This window comes from Prosopis cineraria, unplaced genomic scaffold (genome assembly GCF_029017545.1).
Source record: "Prosopis cineraria cultivar Desert tree isolate PC_DT_omini unplaced genomic scaffold, ASM2901754v1 PC10, whole genome shotgun sequence".
NCBI classification, from domain to species: domain Eukaryota; kingdom Viridiplantae; phylum Streptophyta; class Magnoliopsida; order Fabales; family Fabaceae; genus Prosopis; species Prosopis cineraria.
In genome coordinates, this window is record NW_026555341.1 from 379,723 (window position 1) to 391,907 (window position 12,185).

Genomic DNA, 12,185 nt, shown 5'->3' on the forward strand with positions numbered 1-12,185 from the left:
GACCGTGCAAAGCGAAGCCTGACCAATCCAAAGTGAATTTGACCAGGAGCAAATTAAAGCTGAAGCGAGTAGTTAACTCTGTCGTTCAGTTTAGTCATCATCTTCGGAAGGATTTGTGGTTGTTTTCTGGGCCCCAGAGGATGAATAACACAGATGAAGGTTTTGACCCAACTCTCACGCGGTCGTTGAGAGGCGAGTCTTATAGCTATTTTAGTAGCTGCAGAGAAGCGGAGCGAAAAAGGTGACAAACATATAAAAGAAAAAACGAAACTTCGACGGTAGAGAAGTTTTGGCCTCATGTGGGGTCTAGCCAGCGAAGCAGCGATGTGAATTTCGCACACTGACCCCCCGCAAACAGTAATGAAGATAAATGGGAAATTGGCGGAAGAAATTGTGGTAACCAAAAAGAAAACGATACATAGCTAGCGCCAAGTGGAAGCCTCAAGCCTCCATCGTCGCTGCTGTTGCAGGCTTTGCGGGAGCCATTTTATGCTAGCTTTGTAGGCTGGGAGCTTGAAATGGGTCTATGCTTTGGGTCGCTCGCTCACGATGAGGGACCGGCGTCTAGTATCAGCAGAAATCCATATTCAGGTGAGAATGGGTTTTATTTTCCATGATCTGGGATTTCTCGGCATGGGTCACAAAAATTAGATGAAACTTGGTCACGGGTTCTATCTGATTGGTGAAACTCCCCAGAGAAACAAAGCTAGATTTCCATTCTCTTTGACCATTTGCCTCTGTAGGTTCAGCGAGTACTGACAGTAAGAACGTTGGGTTCTCTACTACGAACAGCAGTGCTGCAAAGAGTCAATTTTCAGAACTAACAAGTGGTACCCTCGGCGATTCCCTTCCTTCCCCCAGCGGGCAAATTCTAGAATCTCCAAATCTGAAGGTCTTCAGTTTTGGAGACTTGAAAGCAGCCACGAAGAACTTCAAATCCGATACGTTGCTTGGAGAGGGTGGTTTTGGTAAAGTTTACAAAGGTTGGCTGGATGAGAAGACGCTGACACCATCGAAGGCGGGGTCTGGAATCGTAGTTGCTATTAAAAAATTGAACTCAGAAAGTATGCAAGGATTCCAAGAGTGGCAGGTCCGTTGACTTTGATTCTTCTGCTTAAATTTTCAAGAGCCCTAGGCATTGTTTTATGCTTCCCTCCCTTTTGCTTTCCTGTCAGGGTTTGGAATAAGGAAATTGTCAATTTTAAGTAATTAAAGATGGTTTTCGTCATGATCAGCAATTTGGGGCTCACGACTCACAACTCTTTTTGATCAGTCTCATTAATTAGTGTAGAAACTAGATACAAATAAATCGGTAACGAAGAAACTAAATACAAATCGATCGATAAACAAACATGAACATGATCAATGATTTCAGTAGAAAAATGCAGTCGGGTCCCACATTAACGACCTGTTTTTCCGCCATTCATTGCTTGCCCGCAGTTGAAGGCGGGTCATTAAAATATGTTGTCCTAATATCCACTCTATTTAATGCTTGACTCGATGAATTCAACAGGTGTTCTCTTTCCACAATTATTTGGAAATGTTTTCATTTTTTTACCATCCGATCACAGATTCATCGTTTCTTTTGCTATAAGACATGGACAAATTACGTTTTGTTCATACTTGAATTTAATATTCCAGAGTTTGAGGGCAGGCATATGGCACCACCACTTGCGAAGCGGTAGACTTATTTAAAGTCTTTGTGTTTGTAATGTGGATGCTTTGGTCTAATAGCTATCATGATTCATGAGTAGTACAGTCATGGTACCTATGAATTGCGGTGTCTTGGTCCTAATGGAAGAATGCTTTGTTGAAAATAAAACCTAATCCTAGTAATGTAAAAGTTGCATGAAAAAAAAAATCTAATAAAAACATAGAAGATAAAAACCTGGATCAATGGAAGCTTCTCATTGAACCTGCATTACAAATGAATTGAATAATACACGTCTTACGTCCTTTCTAAGGTCAATGGATACCTCTAAGTCATTTTCCATTTCAGCTGTTGGCATGGGAAGGGATGGCATAGGTCGTGCGTGATTTTTCTTCTCTTTATACTGCTGTCCTGCTATGACTCTTCCTTTTTTTGCTGTTAAGTCACTGGACGTTCTTCCTTTTATTGAGTACTTTTGGCGGTTAATATTCTGCCTGGCTTTTTTCATTGCATCAAGCTGAGCATTGAGTTGAGTCTCAGATCTATGCAGATCAAGTTCAGGACTATAGGAGGGTAGAGTCTGCTGTATAGGGCTGAAATCACTCTCAAACTTCCACTCTCATGTGTTCCCATTCTCCCCCTCAATGGGTGTTTAACCATAGAAAGATATGTTCTAAAAAAGTGCAACATTCATCATGGTAATATAGAATTTCTTAGATGTGGTGAGTAGCGATACCCTTTTTGAAGATGGACAATGCCCAAAGGATAAAAAAAGGCCCACCATGGTCAACGTCAAACAAGGGATGCACAGCCAAATATTTTATGAGGAGATGTGCTCATGGCTGAAGTGTAAGTGCAAGTTTCGTGTAGCTTTTGCTGAGGAGAGTAAGCTCTAATGTTTTTTAAGGCATTCTATTGATATATAGATAGTTGTCAGAGTCAACTAACGGTGACATGATGGTGTTGTTTTCTGAAACCCATACTTGATAATCTGAGTTTGTTGTTTCTGGCTGTCTTACCTCTCTCTAGTAAGATAATCTTCCTTCCACTGCCTTTGAATATACAAAATGCTCCCTTTGAATATACCGTCTCTGCATTCAGAGCTCAAAATGAGCTGAAGGTGATCACCAGTTCCTTCAGGCTCTGATATCGTGAAAAAAATAATAGAGGGAGGGTGATAGAAGGAAAGAAATCTCTGTATTATTGCTTAGTATTAATACAAGAACACCTACATTTATCAAGTGAATAGCCATGTCCTAGTCCTAATAGGAGACAGCAAACTAAATGATGCTTAATTGAAAATAAAACCCAATTGTAATCAAATAGAAATTGCTCAGAAAAATAATGCCAAATTTAAAATGTAACACATAACGAATGGAAGCTTCTCATTGAACCTGCCATTCCTGTCCTGTCTGCTTAATGTGCAATTATAACCAATATAAATAAAAATGAAGCAGCATTGTTATTTGTAGCAGTGCAGCAGTTTTGGTGGAATTGTGTAGCCAGGCTTGTTTGTTATAAGAAAAGTGTAAAGATAATACGGTAATGATAGACATTTTTGTAACCTTCTCCAACCTTGACAGAAGAATGGAAGTTGATATTACCTTCATGCAATGTTTGGTAGGTAGAAAAATGTTTTCTAGAAAGGACATGGTAAATGGACCTATTTCATTTTCTTTCTAGATAAATTCTTCATTTCCTTTCTAGAAAACATTTTTTCATGTACCAAACATGCATTTAGTGTATTGAGTGTGTTTGTTCGTTTGGTATTGTTCTCTAAGTCATTAGTGAAGCATGATTCATGCTTTAAGATGACTTTTATTATTATATGTACCTTTCCTGACAAGGCTGTTGTTCTGCTCTAAAGAACACAGAATTGGTAAGAGGGCATTTGATATTCCCCACTTTTATCACTCTGGTGTTGGTACCAGTTGATTGAAAAACTAATCACTGACAAATGATTTAGTTCTCGGTGAAGCTTTAATGTTTGTCAATAACTGTTGTGTGTCTTGATTTTAGTTGTCATATTGGATTTCTGGTACCCACAATGAGATAAATCCCACTTATTTTGTACAATTTTCGGAAAAGGTATCATACATTGTGAAATAATATGTTTATTTGTTCTCTTGATCTGATACCACAGTCAGAAGTCAATTTCTTAGGAAGGCTTTCTCATCCCAACTTGGTCAAGCTATTGGGTTACTGTTGGGATGCTGAGGAGCTGCTGCTTGTGTATGAGTTCATGCCAAAGGGAAGTTTGGAGAATCATCTCTTCAGAAGTATGAACTGAAGACAGAAATACATAAAATAAGTGGGAAAAGAAAAAGATTGGCCCTGCAGGAGTTTAATTTGTCTTCTTTTTTTCTTTTTCTTTTTTTTTTTGAGCAGGAAATCCTAACATTGAACCACTTTCTTGGAACATGCGACTCAAAATAGCTATTGGTGCTGCTCGAGGATTGGCCTTCTTGCACACTTCAGAAAAGCAAGTCATATACCGAGATTTCAAGGCTTCAAATATACTACTTGATGGGGTTAGTTATTCTTTTACTGGTTGGCCTCTTAGTGCCGGTCTTGATCTCTCCTTCCCTCATTGTTCAGACTTAAGATGGAAGCTGAAATGAATTTAGTGTCACCCTGGGATGAGTGGCGTGCACATTAATCCAAATATCTTTACGTTTGCTTGGAGCCAACCTTACGGTGTACCTATATGGACACTTCCTAGTGTATGATTAAAATTTTTCCCCGTTAGATTGTTCTAAGCATTGTTAATATTAGATCTGTTGACCAGTTGAAGGATATAAATTGACGTGGTGGACGCTGTGTCTTTTGAGTAAGAAAAGTAATGGTTTCTCCTTATCACAGATAAAATTAATAATCTGATGAGACCCTGTGGATTAAAAGAACCAGAAAACAGCAAATATGCAACGCCAGAGCATAATAGAAGGGAAATCCTGAGGTTTTGATGTTAATATGATAAGGTACTGAATCAGAGTTACGAAGGAGGACTCCCTGATTCAATATAAAACCCTATTCCCTTGTTACAATGGTAAAATCATGGTAGCTAAGTCAGAACACAATCACTCTCAACACAGAACACTCACTGGCTTTCGAGAGGGAAGTTCTTTCCTCACGACACTCAAAATACAAAATGACATAATCTGCTTGGGGGCCTCAAGCACCACTATAAACCCCAAAGACAGCCCTCACAGACTCCAAAAATGCCCTTTCCTAAGCCAGGTCAATAGCAACTCTAAAGCAGCCCTATTTTTCATTTTCTTGCTCCATAATAGTTGGAGAGGTCAGGTCAACCCATCTGAAAGCATCTTTCCTTTTTCATGCTTCTTAGTTTTCCTTTTTTTAGGTTTGGGCAGCAAAAGCAGTCCTGTCATAATCAGATTCTTTTGTTATCCTACAGAATTATAATGCAAAAATTTCTGACTTTGGCTTGGCAAAATTGGGGCCATCTGGGGGAGAATCACATGTTACAACTAGGGTTATGGGCACTTATGGCTATGCTGCTCCAGAATATGTTGCAACAGGTAAATACATTGACACATGATTGATAAAGCAACTTTGTGTATCACAATAGTCTTTTGAGTTTTGACTGTATTCATGACTCACGCTGCATGTTAGGTAGAAGCAGTTAACCAATTAGTATGCTTTTCAGCTTTTGGTAGACACTCGGTGCTCCTTATAGTTGAGAAGCTCGTTCACGTACATATAATGTATAAAACGGCTGTGCACAGAACTAGAATGATAACTTAATTGAGATACAATGACACCCACAAATTTCTATTCTACTGGTGGTTGCACCGACTAATTCCTCAGTGTGTTTATAATTGTACATAACAAACAGGCTAATATAATCCAACATTCTAAATCAACGAGTGCTAACATGCCCCCTGATTGTACCTTTGTTGATCAACAGGCCACTTGTATGTGAAGAGTGATGTGTATGGATTTGGCGTAGTGCTGCTTGAAATGCTGACGGGTTTGAGGGCACTAGATTCGAAGCGTCCAAGTGGGCAGCAGAATCTGGTTGAATGGGTGAAGCCATACCTGTCTAGCAAAAGAAGATTGAAAACCATTATGGACGCCAGGATTCAGGGTCAATATTCACTCAAGGCAGCATCGCAAGCAGCTAAGCTTACCCTGAAATGCCTACAACCTGACCCTAAACACCGTCCATCCATGAAAGAAGTGGTTGAGGAATTGGAAGGCATTGAAGAATCAAAGACAAAGTAAAAGTGTTGACGAAAGAAAAAGGGACAGAGTAAAGGTATCCAAAGTAGGAAGCTAGAGCTATTGTGAAGTTGAAAGTGAGGTTGAATAGTAATTTGGTCCAAGCAATTGGCTGAATCAACCTCTTGATACATGTTCTTTGTTGGTTCTATTCTTGGGCGGAGGAGGAGATTTTAACCAACCTTTTTACTGCCTTTTACGATTGGGCTAGTCACTTTTTGTGTATAGCGGGTCGATATACTGTATTAAAATTGCAATACTTGTTCAAGTGGTTCAAGGTGGAGACTGGATTTATATTGTTCACCGCAAGAATGAGTGATATGTCAAATGAAAAGACGACAACAAGAACACGACGAAGATTTCCTTCAAATTGAAGCTCTGATTCAATCCATTAGCGGAGAATGGAGTTAAAGTTAACTCAATTATTGTGAATTTAAATTTCTGGAAGTAAGTTAATTGTACATAATATAATTGGGAAGAGATAAACAAACTAAAAGTGAGATCCATTTGCAAATTACTCTTGCTCTATTTTTGAATTATATGATTTAAAAAAAAATCATTGGTAGCTTAATTATGTGAATGACGTTAACTGGAGTAGCACCAAGACGTCTCATAATTGTTTTATCAACATCGATAACCGATCAATAATGCAAAACATTATTCTGAGTTATGTTAGATAAATTAAAAAAAAAAAAAAGATAAGGGAAGGGGAATGGAGTGTGGTGTGGTTTGGCTGAAGGGAAGGGAGGTTTATTATTATTATTATTATTTTGGTGAAGAAAGGAAATAAGCAACAACTGAAAAATGGTAGCCAGGCCCTTGTACAAAATAAGCCCTTGTTTGCTTTTCTGTAGATGTGGTTGGATATAAACTTGCTAATCATGGTGAGAAAAGGATCTTGAGAGAATTTCAATATAAATGTATGAGGCTTATATTTTAAATTAGACCTAATAAATTTTAAAAATTCATTCTAAATTCAAGAGACTTAATTGAAAATAAATTTAGAAGAGAAATGATCATAATATTTTTTTTTTATGGAAAAAAGTCCTTCTCCTTCTCTCTTTCACTTCAGTCCATCCAGCCTCGTATTCCCTCTTTATTCTGCAATTCGATCACGAGTCACGGTCTAGTTTTGTCTTCGTTCTTCTTCGTCTTTGTTAGTTTGATTATTTTCATTGCGTCATAGACTTTCCTTTGAATCTGCACTCTCGAAGAGGGCACAAAATACTATCATTAATTGCACAATTACCAAACATAGCACTCAGTTATAGTCGGCAAGATTCACTGCTTTTTAGACCCTTGCTTCCTTCCTTTTACTTTTCCATCAATGGTAGCCAAAAATGACCAATCCCTTACGGCACCACTGCCTCGTTCGACAATCACTCTCACACTGCGACCTCTTATAGCCAAAAATGGACTCGATTTGGCCCGAGGGCCATGAATCTCATCTCCAGCTTCTTTTCCAATAGCTACCCTGACTTTGATTGCTGACTTTGAATGCTTGCCATAGGTTTAAAGAGAGCCTTGATACTCTTGGCCTTTCTCTCCTTTCCTATCATACTAGTTTATTTATGCAGTTACCTGAATATATTCTGTGAATTTTTGTTGTTCTGTGTCCTTATTTTTAGTAGGAAGAGTCTGTTTAATCCTGGGGAGATGCCGCGCGATTAACCCAGTATGGCGGAATAGTTTTTAAGATTGTTGGCGGCACCAACAGTATAGACATGAATGACAAATGATGAGCTGCTTGAGTCGTGCCCGAAAAGACATTGTCCTTAAGAACTATTCCAACACACTGGGACAACAAATTAATAGTTCTTCAGGATTAAACAAGCACTTCCTACGGAGCAAGGAACTTGAACAATAGAAACTAAAACACACTCAGATGAATAACACAGAGACGACAGAGGAAGGAGAGAATTGTCTCGAAAACTCAATAGACTAGTGAGTTGCTCTGACTGTACCCGTGGCTATATATAGCCCGAAGATAGAGACATGAATGTTGGTTCATAATTATCGAATTAAGGCTTCAGTTACACTCTCATAAATCACATTTAAACACCATTAATCTGGAGACGTTGGCAGACATATGAGTTTAAGAGATTAACTCACAAAATCAATTTTCAGAAGTAGTTTAATGCCTAAAAAACTGCCAAGACTTCAAATTTAAATTTAAAACAGCAAAATTTGAGGTTTTTGAGTAAGTTAAAAATAATTATTTATTTAATTATTTTTGTAAAAATAATCCGGTAAAAGGAACCCAGTGCCTCTTAAACTCATGTCGGGGGGCGAATCGGCTGATTTCAACTGTAATTGTCCTGTGTTGGCCTGTCTCATGTGCGCGAGTCCGCTTTTTACTAGCCCACTTCATTCCTTAGTATTCATACACTAGAAAAATTCTTCATTTAGGCAATTTGAGACTTTTGACACACACATGACAATCCCCCACATGTGTCAAAAGGATCGTTATTCGTCTGAGTTATTCAAACAAAGGATAATTATTTCGAATTTGTTGTCTGTCGACTTGAACTAAACCTAGACTAATAAATCTTAGAACACAGAAAAGTCGATGTAACTTCGTTATTGAACCAATAAATCTTGAACGTGTACTAGAGGTCTTATTAATCAAATTATACCCCTACAGTCCCAATACCCCCACAATCTCTGCTGTTAATGATAATTTTGCACATTATTGGCTATACGCGTGCCTAGTTTTAACAAACGCTCTAGAGATTTTGCCATGATCTCATAGGAGTAGCCCCACTCCACATTTGTATAGGTGTTTTCATCAAGTATATCTATAATAAATACACCATCCATAAGGACTATGAAAACATTAAGAGCTTTCGCTCAGCCTCAATTTAATGCATTCTAACACTTTCTCAAGCCATAGAAAGGGACAAAAATTTAGTGCTAGCAGAACTAACAAGTGACTTGTTCTTACCCATTAAACCTTCTTTATGGGATCTTCAATCACATAGGTTGGGTTGCCATCACTGTTAATTTCAAACAAGTTTAAGTTCCATTCCCCTTGATGTTTCAATAATAAATTTCTTTCCTAAGGGCTTAGTTAACGAATCCTCCAGATTTAGCTTTGATCTTACATAATCGATTGAGATGACCCCATCTTTGAGCAGTTGCTCTATAATATTATATCTCAATCAAATATGTCTACTTTTGTCATTAAAAGTCTTATTTTTAGCTGTTACTATTGCAGATTGGCTATCAAAATGTAAAGACACTGATGGTGTGGGCTTTTCACCTATTGGAATACTCACTAAGAAGTTTTTCAACCACTCAACCTCAGTTCCAGCCAGTTTCATGGCAATAAACTCAAAATCCATTAAGGATTTTGTGTTGATAGTCTGTTTTGCAGACTTCTAGATTGTTGGCCAAAAACACTATTTAGAGTTTTAAAAATTAATACTGGTATTTGTTACAATTCCAATAAAAGAAAGGCACGGTTGTCATTTGGCACCTAATCAATTATAAGAATTGATTATATTTAAATCATGTGTATGTTAGCTGTCTGAAAGGTTGGGATTAAAGCTTGATGCTTTATTTACATAAATTGGTAGATGTTGCAATTTTCTATGGTATTATATTCAATATATGCCAATTGATGGGAGACATTTTTTTGTAAATTAAATATTTGTAATTTAGTGAATGTTATTTATAAATGGAGATTATATATGATTCCCTGGTTATGATACCATTCAGTTATTTAGACATTAATGTGGTGTTTATTGTATTTTAAAGTGAATGAATTATTGTAAAGTGGTTACACAATAATGTCCAACACTTAATGATGTTTTATGTAAAGCATAAATGTTTTGGTGCTTTTGTGTAGTAAATTTATTATTATGAGAAATCACATGATGTTTGCTTGCACAATTGTGCTGCTTTATATGGATGTTGCTTGAAAATGTTTTAATCCATTCACAAGTTTTAATATCCAAAATATGGGGCCTATGTGCATGGGTTTATGCATGGTGAGTTTAAATTATGAGAAATTCTAATTTAATTAGAATGGGAAGAGATTATATGGTGGAATTCTAATTTAATTAGAATAATTATTAATTAGGTATAAACTATCTTTCATGTTATTGAAATATATTTAAAAGGGTGGGATATCTTGCAAAAACTATTGGAAAAGAAAATGTGTGTTATACTAAATAATTAGCCTCACTTTATAAATGCCAAGATATGGTTTTGTGTTTTGATTAATTAAGAGAAGGCTGTTATTTGCATGAGGGGCAAAGTTTACGGTGGTGGTGGTATAAATTTCATCATTTGTTTGGTGTAGATAAATGTATTTCAAAATAGGTATGTGACCTATCTAATTATCTTGGCATCAATATTTATTTTTATAAATAATGATTTATTTATATGTGTTATGGTCCCATGAAATAAATAGAATATTTTCTAAATTATGGAATTTTGAATAGTAGATCCCCAGTGTATAAAATACATGAATGTTAATGTGAGAAGAGCCACTGGTGATTATCCACCTTTAATGGTGTTAGAAACAAATATGATAATAAAACCATAGAGTTTATTACCTTGAAATTGGAGGCTAAGTTGTGAAAAATCTCCTTAACAATTATTTTAGTGTAAATTTGACACTTAGTGTCGATAAGCATTTCTATGATGCAAACATGATAAAAAAAATGAAAATGGGATGATCTTATTGATCAGTCTATGTATGTATTAACAAATTTTTTAGAGCTTGTTGCGTTAATTCATGTTAATCCTATGATAGATATTGTGTAGATATTGATCATATTAAATATAGTTTTATAAGAGGATGAGACAAATGAGTGTTTGAAGGATACCATAAATGTTGATATCATATATAATGGATCCCATTGTATTAAAATAATACAATGATGTTAACTGAATTTTCTATTAAGAAGAGAAAAAATTCATTTGTAGCTAAATAAAATATTATTTGAGGTAGTGTTTATTAATATGAAGTTGGCTAATAATGAGACTGAGTAGTTGAGAAACTTTTTAATGAATATTCTACTATGAGTAAAATCGACACAAATCATGTCGATGATTTGTGATTGCCAAATCGCAATAGTCATTGTAAAGAGAACAATGACATATATAAATATTATTTGAGGCACAATTAAACATGTTAAAAAAGGGAGTTATCTTAATTGATTATGTGAGATCAGATATAAATCCGATGGATCCGTTAACTAGCCCCTAGGGAAGAATTTTAATTATTTAAATGTTCAGGGGAATGAGACTTAAACTAATTTAAAATTAACGGTGATGGCAACCCAACCTTTGTGATTAGAGATCCCATGAAGAAGGTTCAATAGGTAAGAACAAATCACTTGTTAGTTCTGCTAGCACTAAATTTTTTGTCCTTTCCTATGACTTGAGAAAGTGTTAGAATGCATTGATTGGAGGTTGAGCGAAAGCTCTTAATGTTTTTTTATAGTTCTTACGGATAGTGTATTTATTGCAAATACACTTGATAAAAACACCTATACAAATGTGGAGCGAGGCCGCTTTTATGAGATCGTGACAAAATCTCTAGAGTATTCATTAAAATCAGGTGTGCATATGGTCGATAACGTGCAAAATTGCATTAATAATGGAAATTGTGAGGGTATAATTTGACTAATAAGACCTCTAGCACACGAACAAAGATCTGTTGGTTCAATAACAAAGTTACACTGACTTTTTTATGTGTTAAGTTTTATTGGTCTAGGTTTGGTTCATGTCGAAAGACACCAAATTCGAAGTGATTATCTTCTGTGTGAATAACTCAAATGATAGTGGTCCTTTTAGCACATGTGGGGGATTATTGAAATTGTGTCAAAAAGGAAAGTCCTATATTGTTCAAATAAATGAAGGCCTTAATAATGTATACTAAGGTATGAGCTTGGGCAAGTAAATGAGTTTAGAGGAGAAGTTGGCTTATGCGAATGCAATTACTCACGCGTGAGCTAAATGTAGTATCAAACAGACTGGGCATTTTTTCTAAAGTTTTGAAAATTATTATGTGAAGTTATAAATTATTTGTATAAAATAGTTTTCAAGAAAATTTTTCTTCTCCTTGAAATATGTGGGGAATTATTGGATATTATAAATATTTTTTAATATTTCAAAAGGAATTATTATAAATTAATAATATTAATTATTATTTAATTTTATTTATTATTTTATAACATATAATTTAAACGACATTATTATTTGAAACTATTTTTTAATTGTGATTAAGGTGATTTTATTGTCTAGCATTATGAGATCTGCCTATAAAAGGCAATACTTG

General features: G+C 35.8%; 1 protein-coding gene across 1 annotated transcript; it reads left to right on the forward strand.

Moving 5' to 3' along the window:
* The first annotated feature begins 245 nt into the window (after positions 1–245).
* On the forward strand, positions 246–6,205 carry LOC129284387 (probable serine/threonine-protein kinase PIX13). Its single transcript, XM_054919852.1, has 6 exons — positions 246–591; positions 744–1,090; positions 3,795–3,930; positions 4,040–4,182; positions 5,067–5,190; positions 5,580–6,205. Exons 1-6 carry the CDS (start codon positions 519–521, stop codon positions 5,894–5,896), a joined length of 1,140 nt encoding a protein of 379 aa, XP_054775827.1. The 5' UTR covers positions 246–518; the 3' UTR covers positions 5,897–6,205.
* The last annotated feature ends 5,980 nt before the right edge of the window (positions 6,206–12,185 follow it).

Bases quoted from the DNA above. Each gene is read 5' to 3' on its own strand.
- LOC129284387 (XM_054919852.1), top strand. From the start codon at position 519: ATGGGTCTATGCTTTGGGTCGCTCGCTCACGATGAGGGACCGGCGTCT. The intron at 1,091-3,794 runs GTCCGTTGACTT...CTGATACCACAG, and splicing joins AAGGATTCCAAGAGTGGCAG to TCAGAAGTCAATTTCTTAGG. The intron at 3,931-4,039 runs GTATGAACTGAA...TTTTTTGAGCAG, and splicing joins GGAGAATCATCTCTTCAGAA to GAAATCCTAACATTGAACCA.